General features: G+C 41.8%; 1 protein-coding gene across 2 annotated transcripts; it reads left to right on the top strand.

Moving 5' to 3' along the window:
* The first annotated feature begins 57 nt into the window (after positions 1-57).
* si:ch211-76l23.4 (uncharacterized) lies at positions 58-6,085 on the top strand. 2 transcript variants are annotated; one of them, XM_061027032.1, is made up of 4 exons: positions 58-85; positions 3,491-3,646; positions 4,397-4,526; positions 5,359-6,085. In XM_061027032.1, the coding sequence occupies exons 1-4, from the start codon at positions 73-75 to the stop codon at positions 5,588-5,590; spliced, it is 531 nt and encodes a 176-aa protein (XP_060883015.1). In that variant the 5' UTR covers positions 58-72; the 3' UTR covers positions 5,591-6,085. The 2 variants fall into 2 exon arrangements, with proteins under 2 accessions (XP_060883015.1, XP_060883016.1); XM_061027033.1 differs by lacking the exon at positions 58-85 and adding an exon at positions 147-311.
* The last annotated feature ends 13,654 nt before the right edge of the window (positions 6,086-19,739 follow it).

Genomic DNA, 19,739 nt, shown 5'->3' with positions numbered 1-19,739 from the left:
GATGAAACCAACAAGGTGCTGGAGCTTCGCCTCAAACCAAAACCACAGTGTGCTGACCACCGGGCCTCCATAATGAGGGGAAGAGGTTAGAAATTGAGTGTGTATGCGTGAATGTGTCATGTCTATAAGTGCGTGTTGCAAAGTGAGAGTGTGTGTGTATATATGCATGTGGATGCATGCTTGTGTGCAGCAGGGGTGTGTATCTTCTCTCTCTCTCTCTCTCTCTCTCTCTCTCTCTCTCTCTCTTCTCTTTCATGCCTTCCACTGCCTTGTGTTAAAAGCTTTGTGAAAGAGGAGCTACAAAACAACAGGTACACACTATTTTTACACAGGTACGTGCAGAGTGCATGTTTTTATTAACATATTTTTACTATAACTTTCACAGCATGCTTTTATATACACAATTTTACTTTTAAATTTGTTTTCCAGCGATTTTCTGTTTTCAAAAGTGCTTTATTTACATCCTAACCAAAACGTAGTTCGTTATGCTATAAATCTCTTATTAGTGAGGAATATATTGTCGTCTGTTGCTGCTTTAGAGAAAAGTATGTCAGGATCCATATTGCATGAACTCATGGGCAATACAAGTGTTCATGCTTGAGATGAAACTGAATGGGACTCTTTATTAATGTTGTGCATGAATTTGAATAAGGCATCTGCCTTTTCAATATTAAATGACTCTGGGAAATCTCTTCCATGTGCCTTCTCTTTACTGCAGAGCCAAACTTATTTCATGGTGTTCACACTGAGCGGGTACCAGATGATGACATTTTATGTTGTTCAACATGATGCAGATTTATTAGAGAAAATCTGCAGAGGAGACGGACACTTGCAAATTAAAATGTGGTCCTTTTTTTTGTTTTTTAAAGGTTTATTTTGGGGCTTTTTTGTGCATTTATTTAGTGATAGGACAGAGGATAGAGTCAGCAATCAGGGAGAGAGAAAGTGGGGAATGGTATGCAGGAAAGGAGCCACAGGTCAGATTAGAACCTGGAGGACTATTGTATCAGCACATGGGGAACGTGCACCCTACACTAGGCTACCAACGCCCTGTTTTAACCTGCAGCAACAGAAGTTGTTCACATGCTTCTGTCGCTTCTTTTATCATTTCTTTACTGTTGCTCTTTGGAAAGCACTCTGGCATTTTTTTTTTAAAGTTCTGAAAATGTGTTATTATCAAAACTCAACAAGATCTGGGAAAAAGTTTATTTGAATGACCGAAAATCCTTCAGGTGTTTTCAGCATATCCAGTCGACTCTGTGTTGAAGAACGAGGCTGACACTGTTCTTTTATTTCACTTTTTACACATCTCAAGAAAAACAACTTTTCGAACTTCTTGTGAGAGCCTCTCAGCTCAAGGTCCACTGATTCCTACTTTAGACGTTAAACTTGAAGAGTTTTCAGGGGCGGGCGGATCCACATTCAGTGCTGCAATGATTATTTTCATTGGGGACGGTGTACATAGGTTGTACTCAAAAGCAATCCATCGTGTGTGTGTGTTTGTGGTAGGAACATGTTACCCGGTGCAGCAGTGTGGCTTGTTGTGATTTTGGACTACATTGGCACTTGCAGAGGGGAAGAACATAAATCAGGCTCTGCAACCATTTCTCCAGAAAAAAGACATTTTTGCTTCGTTCAGCCAAACCCCACTGACATGAAGTCAAAATACTTTTCTAATGTCAACGCCAAGGTTTAAAAAGTCCTCGGTTTTTATTCTTTTTAATGTTATGGTATCGGGAAGAGATGTGGTGAAGACTAATAATCAGTGGTTGGTGCTTTTACGGTTTGGCTATAAGGACTTGATTATGCTGAAGAGAGATTGGGAGTTGTCTGAGTTTCTTGGGCAGGCAGTCAATATTTGGGGTTTTGCGATGGAGCCAGAATATATCCAGCAGACTTCCTCTTTCTTGTGTTGCTCTTTGTTGACAGTCCAACTGGCAGCTTTCAAAATGGAGTTTTATGGAGTCACAGTCAGTTCCTGTATTGCCAATTAATTGTTCTAGTCTCTGTAATAGGACGCGATGGTCAATCATATCAAATACAGCACTAAGATCTATGTTTGCAAGCTTTGCCACTTTTTGCATTCATGCACATTTTTGCAAACAAACTAACGAGACAACGGAGAAATGTTTCCATTCTTCAGAAGAGGTTTTGAATTTAAATTTTGATTCCTTTTTTAATGTTTTTGCAAGACTGAAAGTGATCGCACTGTTGCCTCACAGCAAGAAGGTTCCTGGTTCAAAACCCAATCAGACAGGAGCCTTTCTGTGCAGAGGTTGCATGTTCTCCCCGTGCTTTGATGGGTTCCCTCCAGGTACTCCGTCTTCCTCCCACAGTCCTAAAATGTTCTCGTTTGGTTAATTATTGCCTGAGGGTGTGAGTGTGAATGTTTGTCTCTACAGTTTATGTCAGCCCTGTGATTGACTGGCGAGGAGTCCAGGGTGTATCCCAAGTCTCGCCCAGTGAGAGCTGGGATCGGCTCCAGCCACCGGCGACTTGAATGGAATAAGCTGTGTGTAGATACCGGATGGATGAAGCTAATCACAATGGCTGTGAAGCAAAAGTTGAAGAAAAAAATGCTGTTTGAAACATAAAAAAAATACATTTTGGTTGGATAGTCACTCTTCTGTGAGATCTAAAATCTTAAATTTCAAAGTTTTGCATACATGCTAACTAACCGGTTCATCTTTTAAATATATGAGATTTACTCAAACACTCACGTCAAAGATGATGTGTTGTGTAGTCTACTGCAGCTTCTGTGTGTTATTATGGTGTGTGTGCGTCTCTGGAACAAATATGAAGGAGAGGAGAGCTGCAGAGACATGTCGTGTACAGTGTTCCAAGTCTGTCTCTGTCAGTTCTTCAGGTGAATCCGCTCTCTTGACTGCTGCTCGGACTCATTCCTTAATGTGAGCCGACTGCGAGAGCTGAGAGTTTAGCCTCCGGGCATCTTCCCCTGTTCCACCCTCTGACACGCCTGGAAGACTTAGAGGTTTAACTCTGTAAAGTTAGATTTCTTTTTCTCTCTGCTTTATTAGGAGCGATAGCCACAGCAGCAGCAAAGCCGTACGAGGTTTAACACCTACTACCCGAGGAACAGTTTAATCCCCGCAGCATGCAGACTCAGACTGTACAGAACAATAGACTGAAGTAAAGACATGGCACTCAGAACTCAGAGGAGAGCATGCACTTCATGACGTCACCGCTTCTGAAGCTAAAAAGAAAGCTTGCATACTAATTCACTGCAAACACACAATCCTGGTGCTGATTTGTTTGACTTGATAAAGATTTTGATTCAGATTTAGACGACTTTATTAATCGCAGAAGGGCGATTCAGTTTCACACCCAAAAATCCAAAACAATAAGCTTTAAAAATGCTAAAATACTCCATTTGCAATGCACAGAGTTCATTAGATCCACTGTTAAACAAAAGAATGTCAAACAGAAGCTGGGAAGTCTTACCCCGTCCATGCTTTCCCCCCCCCCTCAGGTTCTGGTCTGATCATGGCCTCCAAGCTGAGCGTGCTGCTGCTGTTACTGGCTGTTGCCACAGTAACCGTGCTGGCCCAACGGCGACGCCCAACATCTACGTCCACATCCACATCGACGTCAACAAACACGGACGAGTGGAACTACAGGGATGGCTGTGAGCACCCACATTACTCTTTGTTTTCTCTGGGGTCAAAGGTCAAGTTCAGGGCTCACCATGGTGATGTCAAAGCTGGAGGTGAAAGATCACACCGCTGCCCCCCGAGCGGAACCTGTATGAATACAGATGTGATTTTAGTTTCAAGCTGAAGGGTGTCGAACGCTTTGATGCATCAATACTTTTCAACACCGATATCAACCATGTATCATAGCGTATTGTATCATATCAATATTATCAACATTACATTACTCCAACGTGCTGTACAGTACCTTACTGTAATGTATCATATTGTACTGTAAGTTGGAAATCATATTGGACCATAATGTACCGTATCATATCGAATCATATCGTTTCATACCAAGGCAGTTTTACCAAATCCTCTTGTAATGTATCGTATGTTATCAAATCGTATCGTAGCATAATTTTACTTATTTTATCATATTGTATCATTTTGTATTCAATCACCTCCTTGCTTTAGTGGCTCTGAATAAGAAGCCAAATTCCTTTATTTGTATGTGTGAAAATCAAGGAATTTATCAAGATAAGTCATTGAGAACCCCTCCACATAATTTAAATCTAAATGACTTCAGTTGTCCTAAATGGAATCAGACTTTTTTAGGGTTTTGGACTCCTGAGTCTCCATTTTTCATTTCAGTCTGTTGCAAAATCACTCATCCCCTGTGTGTATTTTACTTATTCTTTTATGCAATTATCAGTTTAATAACTGTATTCTTTTTTTTGTCCCAGCTGAGAAGGTGAACATGCGTAACGTGGCCAACCTGACTCAGGTTCTGGACAACTGGAGGTTCGACATCCTGAGCCAGATGAGAGGACTCCTGCAGAACGACCACCAGTCTCTGCTGCCCGACTACGCCAGGTATGGAGGGGAAAAAAAAACAAAACTGTAGATAATGAAACTTTGTTAACTTCTAGTTTATGAGCAAAGATTTGATTACAATAGTCGTGTACAGAAGCTAAGAAAATGTAACTCTGACCGACAGACTTGCAACCTGAGCCAACAGTAAATGTTACGTGTCTGCAATATGTGTAATAACATTTTGCAAATGAAGCTGCAACCTCACATAAAAAACTGAACTAACATCTGAAGAAATCTACAAAGTGTTGCAGTAATTAACAACAAAACTCTAAAGGTGAAGCCAATGTGAGAAGAATACAAAGTCTTAGTTTGAACACAGAGGCCGCACTAAAAAGAAAATACAGTATAAGTCAAAGTGTATTCCTTTAACGTGAAGCTTCTCCTGTGACGACTTTGTAACCATAGCGATGTCTCGTCCTCTAAACGTGTGGCGAGGAGCAGGAAACCCCTGACTTCCCTGTGGAAAACTCCACCGTGTTGCTCTGCTATATTTTGACTTCTAATTTGCAGTTTCAGCTTCAGTTTCTTTTGACGACCTCGGTCACAGAGTGTTCCCAACAAAAGCCTGACTTTATTTCCAGTCTGAAGGATAAGCCAAATTCCTGTGGGGGGGGGGGGGGGGGGGGGGGGGGGCTCTCACCACCCAGACTGTTTTATTTCACTCGTATGGAATATTCTGCTCATTCAAAACACACACAGAGAGAGACTAAACTAAAGCCTCACTAAACTCAGCTGACCACACATTACCTCTTCCTATAAAATAATAAACACAGCCAAGAGGCCTCATTGAAACCAGTCCCGTTCAACTGTTTGCCCTCTGTTTGGTCTTCAGGATCCAGCCGCTCTCTGAGGCTTTAGACGATCTCTACAAGGAGTTCAACGCCCTCAAAGCTCACCTGGGCGACCTGACCGAGAAGTTTTCCGCCATAGAGACCTTCATCGACGAGTTCAAGGCCGGAGGAGCCAACAACGCCAACGCTGGTCCAGCTGCCAATCCAGTTCCGGCCGCCGTGCCCAGACAGGCCGGAAGGAGAGTGGTGAGGAAGAAGGCCACGACTTCCTAACCAGCCAATCACGTGCTTTTTCTTTCCTGATATTTGCCTCTTTTTTAAAACTGCCTTCTTTGTTTTGAATTTAAATGTATCTGTCTGAAGCTAATCCTCTTTTGATTCTGTTAGAGTCATGAGGACGTCATAAAGATATAAAAAATATCTCAAATAAAGATTAAAAATACGGGGCGCTGGTGGCAAAGTGTATAGAGGCTGTGGTCCTCCAGGTGGGCGGCCCGGGTTAGAATCCGACCTGTGACATCTCTCCGATAAAGGCCCAAAAAGCCAAAAAATAAATCCTGGAAAAAAAAAAAAATTATTGAAAAAACACAGATGAAATATATCACTAGTTTTTTTTATTCCTGTTCATCTATCCAGCTGAGCTGAATAGAAATCTTTTGATCCGTCTCTTCTGATTCTGTTACTTTAAAAAAAATAAAGGCTTGTTGGTTTTGGGGTTTTTACTGCTGCATTATACGAATTCCTAATAAACTCACTTATTGCATTCACCATTATTGTTTCGCTCATTGTTCTTTAAAAACAGCTGCAGATGATAAATGATGCCAACGTGTTTGAATTTCAGAATCACCTGAGACGAGGATTTTGAACAAGTAGAGATGTCCTCTTTAGAGTACTACTCAGAATTATTTGGTGTAAATCAAACTTCTGGAGCATTTTTTACATGTTGTGTTAATGCCATAATTCTGTCAGTTTAGCAGGGTTAACCTGTGATGATAAAGTGTTGTTTGTCCAGTGAAGAGGAAAAAACATTTTGATGGAGGGGAAGAAGACGAGTAAATCACAAAAATTTAAAATATTTGGCATTTTGTGTCCATTTAATTTGTAAGTAAAAGATCTGTTCGGGCATGAAATATAATCTGTCGTCTAAGACGTTCAAAATCAAAACAAAGTGCCAAAAAGAAAGTCAACCTCTTCAGCATCTGGGTCTCTGAGCTCTGACGCTCTGTATTGCATAAGAGCCACTGAGAGAAAATATCAGTAATCCCATATACTGTAACATAGTGTGTGTAATCTGTGGCTGCTCTCAATCCTGACGCAGAGCACCGAGAGGATGTGGGGCAGATCACACTGAGAGGGGGAAACGGGGTGAATATGACAGAAGTCATGGTGTGATAAACATGACCAAGATAGAAAACTATCAAAAGGTTTAATTAAGAGCAAAACAGAAAACTAAATGATTAAGATTTAACAACTAACCGCCAACCTGACCTGAGAAAGAAAGTTCTAAAAAACTGCAGTTCCTCAAATGGCCACTTGAGGCTGGCTTCAAAAAGGTAATCAATCCCCTTTCGACCCCTTATTAAAATGTCTAACTTTACAAGTGTAAAGCCTAGTTTTTGGACTCAACAAGGCCTAGCGGTGAGGTCTCGTATCCATGTAAGGAGGCTATAGTCCTCAAGAGGGCGGTCCAGGTTCAAGTCCGACCTGCGGCCCCTTTCCAAAATCCTTCCCCGCTCTCTCTATCGATTTCCTACAACATCCACTGTCCTGTCTTCTGAGGCAAAACGGCCAAATATAAATCTGAAAAATAACTTGTATATTGTAGAATAATTACTTTCTAAAAAAGAGTGAAGTCAAACTCCCTTTAGGGTTATTGTTCTCAGATCTGTGTTCACATAAACGCTTTCTTTTGCTTTCTTTTACCCCCTTATTCGACGTCCCACCTGCTCAGGGACGCTGTTAGTAGAGTGTCATTGCAAGAGTATCCAGCTGAGGGAGAATCAACATCTCTACAGAGCCGAAGTTAAGTCTTTGTTTGGTCAAACATTCTTCAAAGAAATAAGAACTGATTGGTCTTTAGGCTGCATGTCTGAATGGAGATCCGTCCAGTCCTCAGTCCCTCTAAGGGACAGAGGAGTTCATGTTCATGTGACAGCTGATTAACTAAACCGTGGAGTCTATATTCTCTCAGCTCACTGACAAACCGTGCAGTAAATCAGGTGTTGAATTCAACATGGAGGCAGCAGGTGGTCAAAAGAGAAATCCAGAACCCAGGACTCACTTTCAAGCCACAATTCAAGGTGTAACTGTGTTATTGGTTCGCCTCACTCGACCGGTTCATGAGTGGATTCTCCGGCCGCAGCTCTCCGACTGTCTTCCACACATCTCTGAGTCAAAGTGGAACTCGGATCAATAACAAATTTCATGCTCCCTGATGTCAGCGACACGCCGCGCTGCCGGCATTATGAGGGAAGAAGAAGCACTCACCTCATGTCTGGTGTCTCTGTGATGACACCGCCGAGATAAAAGATGATTTTCTGATTTCTGAAGATGATTAAACTCATTTGTTTTCTTGTTCTCACACAAACCATGACAACAGCAACGTCCCCTTTCGTCTCTCCTCTCTCTCTCTCTCTCTCTCTGTGACGATTTTAAAAAACACCTGACCTACGACCTCTCATCTGAAAGACAGTCATATGTCATTGTTTGTGACAAACTCCTTCCAATCAGATGCGGCTATTGATTTCACAAGACATCACTCAAGGTCTCTTGATCCGGAGGTCAGAAGGTAGGTCTGACCTCCATCTAAGGAGCTGACCTCCATAATTCAGCCGTGGCCTCGAGTCTTAACTCGGCCGGTTTCATCTCGAATCGACTGCTGCAACGAGACAGTAAAGGATGCTTCTCATCAAGGATTAACATCCTCTTTAACAAAATGACAAATGGTTGTTCTACAAAGATGAACAGCGTCCTGTTAGTCGTTTTAAATTGACCAGGATGAGTAGATGGATCCGAGTGTTATCTGTGCATGTAGAGCGGAGATAATGCTATCGATGTTTAGCCTAGCTATGCACAAGTAGGAAGAAGATATACCAGGCTGTGATATGTGCACAATATTTATAAGGAGATGCTTTTACTGATGTCTTGGGTGTGTTTATTGGTTTTGCTGACAAGAAGAAAAATATTAAATGAAACCAGACAGATTCTTCACAGGCTGTCATGACAGTACCATTCCTATCAAAGGCTTCATGCAGCTTCAGTCACAGGAAGTAGTTGTCTGAATGTGAGTTCATGATGTATACAGTATTTCAGCGACCGGCTGTAAAACTGAACGTGCGCTCGGTCTTACCTGTCTGCAGGAAACGGGGGAGATTGCATCATTTCTTCCTGGAGACGTGCCGCCGGTGGAGCCGTTTGCATTTCCAGGAATCAAGAACAGATCCGTTAAACTGAAAAAAGTCAACGGGCTTTAATAGATATAGCTTGAAGGTGAGAATTTCTCAGAAGATTGCGGTGTGACTCGGCGGAAAAAAATAACAGCAGGTGAAGGATGAGAGTGAAACTTTCTGGAACTGGAGAAGGAGAAAATTGCCTTAGAGGTCAATTTTTCAGCTGCAGGGAACGCCGTCCTCTGTGTGCAGGGGGACGGAAAAGTCAACACATATCTTCATCTTTCTAATGTATGAAAGTTTGTCTTTAATGAAAATATTAAATGAAGAGATTCAAGTATTTGCAGCAGGAAAAAAAGGGCAGCTAACACCTGTTCTCATGTACTCATTTGGATGCCTTGATGCATTTTCTGTCTTCCTGTTTGTCACTCCAACAACCTCTCACTGCAAGAAGTCAGACAGTTTGAGAGAGAGAGAGAGAGAGAGAGAGAGAGAGAGAGAGGGAGGATGCTGCAGCTCTTGGCTGGCGTTTAAATCAGAGGCTAAATCTGCAGTCCAGGGGGACGGATGTAGAGAGCTGTCCCCCATCCCCCCCCCTCCCCGCCCCCCCTCGTCATTTTAAGATCTTAATCTGTTTGAGTTGGTAAAACGCTTGACAAACTGTTTGCAGAGAAACTGTCTCACAATCCCTCCACACCGACTCAAAGTGGCATCTCTCCGCTCTCCTGAAACGGAACACAAAGGGGATGAGCGACGCTGATAAAACAAGCTATTCCTGATACAGCTTTCAACTCAATTCTGCTTATCCATGCTGCAGGAAAAAGTACGGAAAAAACACCCATGGAGTAGATAAAGGAAGAATAAAATACGTGCGGCTCAGTATGCATGACAGTAAACGTTCATTTCAACATGTCAGTGGCTTTTTTTTTTCAATTTACAATGAAAGAATTTAAAACACTGAAGTCTGAAACCTGCAGACATTTTAGTTCCAGACTAGACCGAGCATCTTCCAGCTCCAATATTTCACAAAACTACTCTATCACATCATGCTCCTTAGAGACATTTTCAAGAGCGCTCACAAAAAAAAAGTTTTCTGCAAGTGTGAAAGTCCTTTTTTTTTTTTAGATTTATTTTTGTGCCTTTAATGGAGAGATAGGACAGTGGATAGAGTTGGAAATCAGGGAGAGAGAGAGAGTGGGGAATGACATGCGGGAAAGGAGCCAGAGGTGGGATTTGAACCCGGGCGGTCCGCTTTGAGGACCACAGCCACCACAAACGGGGTGTGCGCACTAACCACTGCGCCAGCAGTGCCCCACTTCAAGTTGTTTTGGTCACCTCCTCCGTTCTAATGTTGTGTGAAAGGGAAAAAAGTTTTATGCACGTACAAGAAAAGTGCTGTAAAATGTGTCATAAAAATCGTAATTATTGTCTGAACTGTAGCTGCTGCAGAAGATAATAAGAGATCTATGAAGGGCAGCAGCTTGTGGAAACAGAGAGTTGTGTTTCATCCAGTCACTGAGTCTGTGCTGCATCGGTGAGAGAGCCACACAGACCGTCGTGAATGCAAAACGAAGCCGACTCCTCCCCGCCTTTGATGCCGTACAGCTGCTTCTCCTTAAGTTGCTGTCAATGACATGAGAGAAGTGGGAGAGGAAGAAGAAAAAAAGAGAAGACACTCAGTGGAACGAGTCTGATTAGAAAAAAAAAAGTTGGGGAGGAAAAGAATCAGCAGCATACAAATGATATAAGAGCAGATGTGGATGCTAATACGTTTGATCGTTGGTGCAGATATGAGGTTGTGTGGAGGTGATGGAGGTGTTTTATTTTGTTTCAGCTCCGCACAAACATCGTCATATGTCTCTGATTTCATTATTTGTGAGATGCAAAAATGTAGTGATTTGTATTCCTGCGGGTTTTGTTGGAATCAAATTTGAACCCATGACCTCGTTCAGACCAGCAGGATGTAAAGAAAGTTTGTGTTAGGAGTTTTGATATGAGGCCTAATAGGGATTGACTCACCTTTGGGGCCAGCCTCAAGTGGCCACTCAAGGAACTGCAGTTTTGTTTGCACCTCCTTGATTTAGTCCTAAATTCTGAGTTTACAGCCAGGGAGCGAGACACAAGCAAACTAAAATATTAGAGTTTGAAAATTCTGACGATACAGATGGACACTCAAGTGGATATTTTAATCCTTTTCTGGGGCAACATGGGAGGATTAAACCATTTTTGAAGGTCCATTCATTGTGCAATGTATTTCCCCCGAGACGGTCTGTGTTAGAGGCACAGTGGACTTCCTGCGATCACGCTGCATTCACTGTAATCAGGAAAAAAAAAAGAAACGCCCTTAAGCTCCTCCTCCAGTTTGTTTTGGCATCTGCTGCTGAATATTCAGCGCTGTTACGCTGAGGATGGTTATTAATGAGTAACGACTCTTCAGATCAGGAGCGATAAACTCCCAGACATGCACAGCTTCTCTCGCCCCGCAGACAACACAGACTCTGAGAAAATATTTATCAGACAAAACTGGAAAGTAATTAAATGTTAGCGGCCTCATTCACTCTCCGTCTCTCGTCATTCTCATCTTGTTGTCGCGTCCTAACGGGACTTTAGCATGCTTGAACACGCTGAGAATGACAAGAGAAGGAGCATGTTTGAATTACAGAACATTTACACATATTTGCATTTTTTGTTTGCCAAAAGGAAACAAATATTTTCTTCTGCTTCGTTAAACAGCGAGTGTAATAACAGACAGACTTTATTAAACCTAATGAAGCGAGAGGAGTTTTATGAGATTTATGTGATGAACGCATTTTGTAAAGACATTATTAACAAGCAGTACTTTGACTCCTACAACACAACATTTAACCTCCCAAACAAACTCCATATCTGATACTGAAGTTTGTACCCTGCCTTGTACGTTGTATTTCATATTTTTAATGACTAAGATTTGGGTTTACATTGGTTATACTCACACACATCCACCTGAAGTACACGCATGCACAAACAGAACCTGTGGACATGCATTCATGGAGAGATGTCAGAGTGGGGCTGCTACACGGGGAGCACGCCAGGACTGTTAGGGGTTTCAGTGCCTTGGCAGTACCTCGGCAGTGCTCGGGAAGTGACCTGGCACCTCTCCAGCAACCAGACCAACTTCAGTACTTTAGTCTGTAAGATAAGACAAGATAAGATCATCCTTTATTTATCCCACAACGGGGAAATTTACATTGTTACAGCAGCAAAGAGCAAAGATTGCAAACAAAAAGTGAACACAGTACAATTTAAAGAAAAAAATGTACAAAAAAATAGATAGTTACCACAATATAGATTAAAAAAAATAGATAAACAAAAAAAAAACAGGACCCAACCCAAGTCCTAAAGGCCCTGACACACCAAGCAGATGGCAAAGAAGTAGAACTAGTTTGTCCTGGCCAAAAAGTTGCACTTGAACACACCGCAAAGACTACAGCCGACGGTCGACGGCCTTGACGTTCTGCACATGTGTGAGAGGAAATAACCCTCCATGACAGCAGGCGGCGGTAGTCTGTTGTTACGAGACGAGAAGATCATTTTCACACTCGTACTAGAGAAGTGTTTACTCACTGATACAGAATCTTTGTTTTGTCACTACAGCAGAGCAGCAGATTTGTTTTGAGTTGTTGTTGTTTGACTGACAAATCATCTACAATCATTTCAAATCAAAAACTGTTTCAATCGCTGTGTTTCTTCGCTTTGGTTTTTCTCTGTTGTTGTTTTCTGATAATGAAGCAGACGTCAGGGCACAGCACATTCAGTCCCTCTGATTCTTCTTTTTTCTTTTTTCCCTCCTCACTTCTCACTCATGCAAACAAACCGAGGCAGGCAGAGTAATCCCTCCTCCATCTCCCTGTCATGGCTTCTAATCCAAGTCCCAGATGCCCCAGGCTCCTCAGCCAACTTGATGTGTGTGAGCGTGTGTGTTTGCGTGTTTGTGTCGGTGTCGCGGCAGCTCGGCACACACACAAACAGAGGGATTGTGTTTGCAGACAAAGCAGGAAACAGCTGGAATCTTTGAGTGTCTTGTTAATTTGTTTGGAGACTCTGCAGACTTTTTGGATGGGAGTCACGAACAGCAGAAGGCGCTGCAGCAGCTAATTGCTACTTTGGTGTCGGACTCGTAAACGAGTTGGCTCGCGGTCAGGCGGGAGGAGATAAATCATGGAGGCGCTGTATGATGCACGATAAAAAAGAAAAGTAATGTAATAAGTGCGGCACATTTTATTGGCGCAGGGTGAGTCCAGAATAAAGTTCATATTTACAGAGGAAAGGAAAGCTTTCTGTACTCTGTACTCACAAATCTACAAGGTTTATATGAGACAATAATCTGTGTGAACAAACAGCTGGGACACAGGAAGTAGGGTGCAGCTCTCCTAAAATCAGGCACCGTTAAAACCATCAGCTGTAAGAACATTTAAACTACAGTTTTCCTCGTTTTATGGGATATGAAGATGTAGCCCACACCGATATGTGTGATCACTATCACAGTCTGTACCTTGTTTATAATACTTCCTGCAGAGTGAAACAGCCCATCAGCAGTTTGGAGCTGAGCAGATCATTGCGCGCACTTTGAGGTGTTTCCTATGTTTAAAACACGATCAAAGACTTTTGATCATCCTGTAACGCAGAACAGCATAACTAGTTGTCAGCTCAGATTTCGAAATCTGAGCTGAATATTCTTTTAGAGCCTTTAGAACAACTTCTGACAGAGCGGCAAATCTGCACAAATCCAATTGGCCTAAAGACACGGCGGCACCTGCCCACTTTTTGTCTTGAATCTAGAAGTATTTTCCAATAAAATCTGCATATCATAAGGTTTATTTACTACCATGAGTTTACTGTTTGCTCGCAGCGCAGACCCTTTTTAACAGCTCCTCTCCCTCATTACGTCCAAAATTACGCTCCACCGCTTACAACGGGACGTGTTGCGTCATTCTGTGGGAAACACTGTAACACTGACCATTGCAACTGAATGAGAAAATAAGCTTTTGCATATAGAAGGACTTCTCTCAGCACCGCTGAATGAAGCTGACTCCCTGATAAAAAATTAAATGGAAGTCATATCTGAAAAATTAAGAGATGCAGCAATCATCCAAAGTCATTGTCCAAAACGTCGTACAAATGATGTTAAGTCCAAGCTTTATTGGACCAAGACGAAGCCTTTGAGAATTTGGGTTTGTTCCTACTGCAGGTAAAACAGAAGTGTCCCACAGGTCGGCTCTTTTAGACCGACTTCTGCACTTTTATTCACAGCCAATCTGTTTGGATTTATGCATAAAGACATCCCCCAGTCTATCAATACTAAACATATACACTGGGGACTTTGTGTGCTCTGCATGCATCAGGCTCGGACTTAATGAGCATATCAACATTTTTGTTTTTATCTAAAACTGTATTTTTATGATAAAAACAGTTTTTTTTCTTTCTTTTCTGGAGATCTCAGATGGGCTCCAGCAGGCAGGTAAAGGTATCTGAGGTTATTACAGGGCGGTCACAGTCCAATGCTTTCTATCAGGGCCACAGTTAAGGCATTATTAGACAACGTGTGTGTGTGTGTCTGTGTGGGTGTGGGTGTTTGTGTGGACGGGGGAGAGAGAGAGAGAGAGAGAGAGAGAAGCGACAATCAAATTGACAAGGGGAAATTTTCCGCTTCAGGTGTCACCTACTTGTTTATCAAAGTGTCTGTAATCAAACGGCCTCCAGCAGAAAATGGAGTTGCCATCGTCTCCGACTCCTAATCACACTAACCACGCTGACTGTCGGCACAATCTGGGCTTCTTCAGAGTCCCGACATCCTGCACGTTCGTGTCCTCTAGATCTCCTGTGACAGAAAAGTCGTCCTCATGAAAGACAGCCCGTGCCCCGGATGTCAGCGGAGCTCCTGTAAATGTCAGCGGAGCCGTCAAGGGGCCGCTCCCGATGAGAAACACAAGACGTAGAACCTATACGTGACGCTTGTGGTTATTTTTTTGTAACATTTTCAGGTGTCTGCCTCCTCCGTGTGTGTGTGTATAGCCTCACCTCTGTCGTCTGACATTTCTCCCGAGTGTCCTCTGAAGGGTGTCTTGTCACGTTGTGTTTTCAGGATTTAAAAAGCAGAGCTGTCACTTCAGGGGGGAAGCGTCAGAAATATCACCACAATTATTCCTTTTCAAATACCAAAGTGTTGAAGGCTGCTTTAGAGGTCTTTTCAAAATCCAAACTTTGAAATTCAATGAATTTAAAAGGACGAGTGCATAAATGTTGGAAAATAACACACAGAGATATCCAGGCCTGGTGACAGGAAGGCTGTATCAGTGGGCTTGAATGGGAAGTATCAAAGCACTTTAAAAAAAAAAATGTTCTTAGGTTGAGTTTTCAGGTATCTGTAATTTGCTTGATTATTTAATTTTCTGACAACCTTTACTTTTGCCACCTGCACTTTAACGCCCATTTCTGTACCTATTACTTCTTCCTAACCCTTTGAAAAAAGGTTTATACACGCAAGAGAAGTGAAAAATATGTGTGCAGTAACCTCAGGTGCAATAAGAGATGTAGAAAGTTAGAGACAAGAAAACATATTTATATTTTCATCTCATTGTACAGTGTTCCCCTTTGTTATTTTTTTGTATTATATCTTTGCTTTAATACAGTGTATAGCTTCTGTACACTTTATTTTAATTCACTGTTACTACAACTTATTTATTTTTTATTTTATTTGTACTTTTCTACTCTTTTTTTTCTTATAATGCTATTCTATTTTATATATAATTTTAACTTTTTTGTAGAAGCTGACTCAGGGAGAAACGCACAAGAATTCCATTGTACCTGTATTGCCCTGTACCTGTGCAAATGGCAATAAACATCTATCCTATTCTATTCTGTTCTAAGAGTAAATCGATCTCCAACTGCACTATCTAGGTGTCTAAGTCTGACTACTAGAAATTTCCCCTCGTACGATTTCAGTTGGACTAACATGTTAACTTGTATTTTAAAAGTCCATTTTAAGTTGGACAAACATAATACATTTTTTGTTAGCATACTGTGTGTCTGTTTGCACATCATGAATTTTACTCCAATGTGCATTTTTGCAAAACTTCATACACACGTCTAGACAGGAAGCATCCAGTTTCACTTTTGGCAAAATAAAGAAATACTTTTTCAGACAAAGAGACCATCAATTATTATTCAAGCTCGATAAATCCCAGAAGTGACACTGAGCGTGTAGTGTCAGCTGTCAGCACTTTGTCCAGTGATTCACTCTGTGTTTAACTTTGAACTCACAAGGTCGGACAGTAATTGACCTGCCAGGGATTCACTGCGTTTGATTTAAGGCCGTCCTCATACGCAGCACATATTCCTCTGCTGGGAGACACCGGAGAAAGTAAATAATACTGCCGCTGTGGAGGGAAACTGTCTCTAACAGTGTAAACAACAATGGGGTAAAAAAAAAGTCAGGAAGAAGAGAATTGGGATTTCACTGGAAGGATACTTACCTTCATTCATTTTAAAACTCTGTCTCCTGAGGGATTGTTTCTCTCTGAGATCCTCTCAGCTTTGTTTGGAGCATCTCAGTGGGGCGGATTTATTTCAGTCCAATAAGTCCCAACTGAAGCTGCAGAGTTCTTCAAGTATTAAATTGGCTGAAATGGGAACAACATAAATCCCAGTTTGTGATCAATAAAACTCCCCATCTGCTAACCAACAACTGAAATATTGAGATTACTAAGAATACTGGTCCTATTTTTGTTACATTTCCTTCCTTCCTTGTAATGCAGTAACCGTTAAAATGCTTCTGCACCTTTTCTGTTGTTCACTGGATTCCTGTTGTAGTCACAATTTGTCTCTTTTTCCTGTAAGAAAAGAAGGAAATACTAAACTATTGATGAGAACTATACCAAGACCTTAATGGTTAAAAAAGGCCAATCAGTGAAGGGAAAGGGAACCAACATAGGAGCATGAAAAGTAAGATAAAATCTAAAGCTGCATATCATTTAATAAATCAGTGTATTCTATAACATCTATTTAGAGTGCATTCTTACTCTAAAAATCATTTAAGATGGTAATAATTTCTCCTTATAAGAAATTCCTTGCTGTGGTGTTCCTCAAGGTTATGTTCCGGGTCCTCTCATTGTTTGTTTAGTTTATGTAGTTTTAGAGATATAAATCTATGTAGATGAAAATTGAAGCCCAAAGGGAAGTGAACAAAAATTTAAATGGCACTTAAATGGCATGTTGCCATTCAAGCGCCAATCAAATCTGCAAATCGGGCCCAAAATTTGGCCTAAAATAATCTAGTGTGTGCCCTACGTGCTACAAGAAAATACATACAGTATAAATTAGATTTTTATCATTTTTCTACTTATCTTTGTTTTTTTCTCTTATCAAAATTACAGCCCATGGTTTTGTCGGTTAATTTTCCTTCAACCAGAACAACTTGTGTTTTAAACGTGTTGTTTCAGTCACAGAATATCCCAAAAGAGAGCGTCAATTTTATGAATGAAGTTCAGATTTCTTTTGAAGTCAGTGTGTCTGTGTGTGAGACATCAGACAGAGTTCAACTCTTCCTACCAGCTGGTCACGGAGGAGCCTGTGACTGTCATCTGATGCCAACCAGGACAGATGTGCGCACACACACACACACACACACACACACACACACACACACACACACACACACACACACACACGTGTGCGGAGCAGTTACCTGTTATTCACGCTTAATGTGCCGTATGACTATCATAAACAAGCTGACTCTACTTTAAGCCTCACCAGAAAGAATGATGCCCACAGTGTCACAAAAAAAACATACAAAGCACACATGCATACACACACTTTCTTTGTATGTACACGCTTAGAAACACACACACACGCATTAAAAACTTGTACGTTTCATTCATAGTCCAGTCACGAAGGCAGAGCAGACGGTGCAGGCTGGAACCGGTGGTTAGCCCTGTGTGTGTGTGTGTGTGTGTGTGTGTGTGTGTGTGTGTGTGTTGGCCCTGGACTAAGAGCCATGTGGGGCCTCACAGACTGTGGGACAGCAGCCCGTACAAAGGCCTGTCTGGATGTCAGGGTGTGTAAATTCTTGTAAATGAGTTTCATCTGCGCTGCACCGCTCTCTGAATTTTGTGAGATTTGGATCAGGATTCTCCCGTTTATTATGAAGATTTCACTCCTTGTTCCTCCTCTCGGCTCAGCACAAAATGTATCTGCTTTATTGGCATAAATAAATCTTCTTTAGCCCGCCCTGTCGCTGGCTCTCAGCTCCTGGATCGGGTCATTAGAGCCTCTTTTTTGTGTTTGGAAGTCTACATGTGCAGGTGTTCCTCTTTGGTCCATATTTCTTGTAATTAGAACCAGTTCTGAGCTCAATCTGGACCCTTCAGCTCTCCAAACTATAATCTATTCATTCTGCCGATGAGCAGTACCCCTGGGTGTCTCTGAAGCTGTACATTACGCTGATATAGAGCCTCTCCGTTTTTGGAACATATGGTTTAAAAATGCTCAGTGTGAGTGGCTTACAGACGCTTCTGTCTTTCTCACAGAAGAAGTTTATAACTACGAACTCTTAAATCTCCATGATTATCTGAGTGAACCTCGTTTAACTTTCAGATGGTCATGAAACAGTTTGATGTCATTTGGTTTATTTTTCGTACCCAGAATGCACCACGGGAACCACTAAAAAAGGAACTGTACCCAACAGTTCTGCATCGAGGAGTCCGGATCCCAAAACTTTATCGACTTATTTTTGACTGGTTTACTTCAAAGATCTCTGAAATCTCAGGAATTCTTTCTTTGTTTCTTTTTCATGCTATTGTCTGTGCAAAGACTCTTTTTTTTTAATGAAACAATTATTTTATCTTAATTGGAACAATCTTGCAACAACCTACGAGGACAACCGAAGGCAGGTGGTGCTAATGTTAGCCACAGTTGGCAAACAAATTAGATATTGTCAACCCTGCATCAGTTGGATACATTTATCCAGCTAGCTGATGGTCTAGTGATTAGGTCCTGAGGCTATAGTCCTTCAAGAGGATGGCCCGAGGAGTTCAAGTCCGTCCTTTGGTTCCTTTCCATTTCTCTGTTCATCCAATATACCCGACACACACAGAAAATGTTTCATCACACACCTGCAGCCTGCCCGTCGGTCATTTTGGTCGATGATGGACAGGTGAGATCTTTCAGAGGAAACCCAGCAGATGTTTTAATAAAGAGCCTCTACAGGGTGAAAGCTTTGATGAGACCACACACACACACACACACACACACACACACACACACACACACACACGGGCATGATGTCACTCACTTCATCTATAAAAGGATACTTAAAGAGGGCCAGGTGGTCCAAGTCACACTCCACCACCTGTGTCATCGCTGAGACCAGATGCTTCCTGCTGCAAGAGGCACTCTGTGTGTGTGTGTGTGTGTGTGTGTGTGTGTGTGTGTGTGTGTGTGTGTGAGACAGCAGGAACTCTACTCACCTAGAAATCATGTCTCGGGCAGTGGGAGGTGATTCATTAATGTGGAAGGATTTCTCAGTTTCACGGCTCAGTGATGATCAGCTGGAAAAACACGCTGAGGCGAGAAATCTGAGAAAGGTAAACACAGTATCACCAGATCCCCGTCAGAGTGGAAAAGACGACAATTAAATCTTTGATTAGAGGTGACTACAGCGCCACAGAGTCACTGAAAACAACACTCTTATCACTATAGCCAAAAACAATCCAGAAAGGAGCAAAAATAAATCAATGCATGACAAACACTCCAGAAGTAGGTATGATGAGCAGGGACACTGAAACCTGCTAATCAGTGCTTCAAATCAGAATTTCACTCATTTTACTCCACTAGCTGATATTTGCTCCAACGCCTCTTCAAGAAACAAATGGGTGATGTCACAGAGTAGATTCATATTTTATCCAGTCAGAGTTAACCCTTACTTGACTTTTTTGAATTCATCTCTTCAAATGTAACATGAGTTTGAGCTTGCAGCTACTTCTATTTCCCTTTTCCAT

The sequence above is a fragment of the Labrus mixtus genome, chromosome 20, assembly GCF_963584025.1.
Source record: "Labrus mixtus chromosome 20, fLabMix1.1, whole genome shotgun sequence".
Classification (NCBI taxonomy): Eukaryota; Metazoa; Chordata; class Actinopteri; order Labriformes; family Labridae; genus Labrus; species Labrus mixtus.
The sequence above is the reverse complement of the archived record's forward strand: the minus strand, read 5'-3'. Positions and strand labels throughout refer to the sequence as shown.

Excerpts from the sequence above, each read along its gene's own strand:
- si:ch211-76l23.4 (XM_061027032.1), top strand. Across the intron at positions 3,647-4,396 it reads GTGGAACTACAGGGATGGCT|CTGAGAAGGTGAACATGCGT; the intron begins GTGAGCACCCAC and ends TTTTTGTCCCAG. Across the intron at positions 4,527-5,358 it reads CTGCTGCCCGACTACGCCAG|GATCCAGCCGCTCTCTGAGG; the intron begins GTATGGAGGGGA and ends TTTGGTCTTCAG.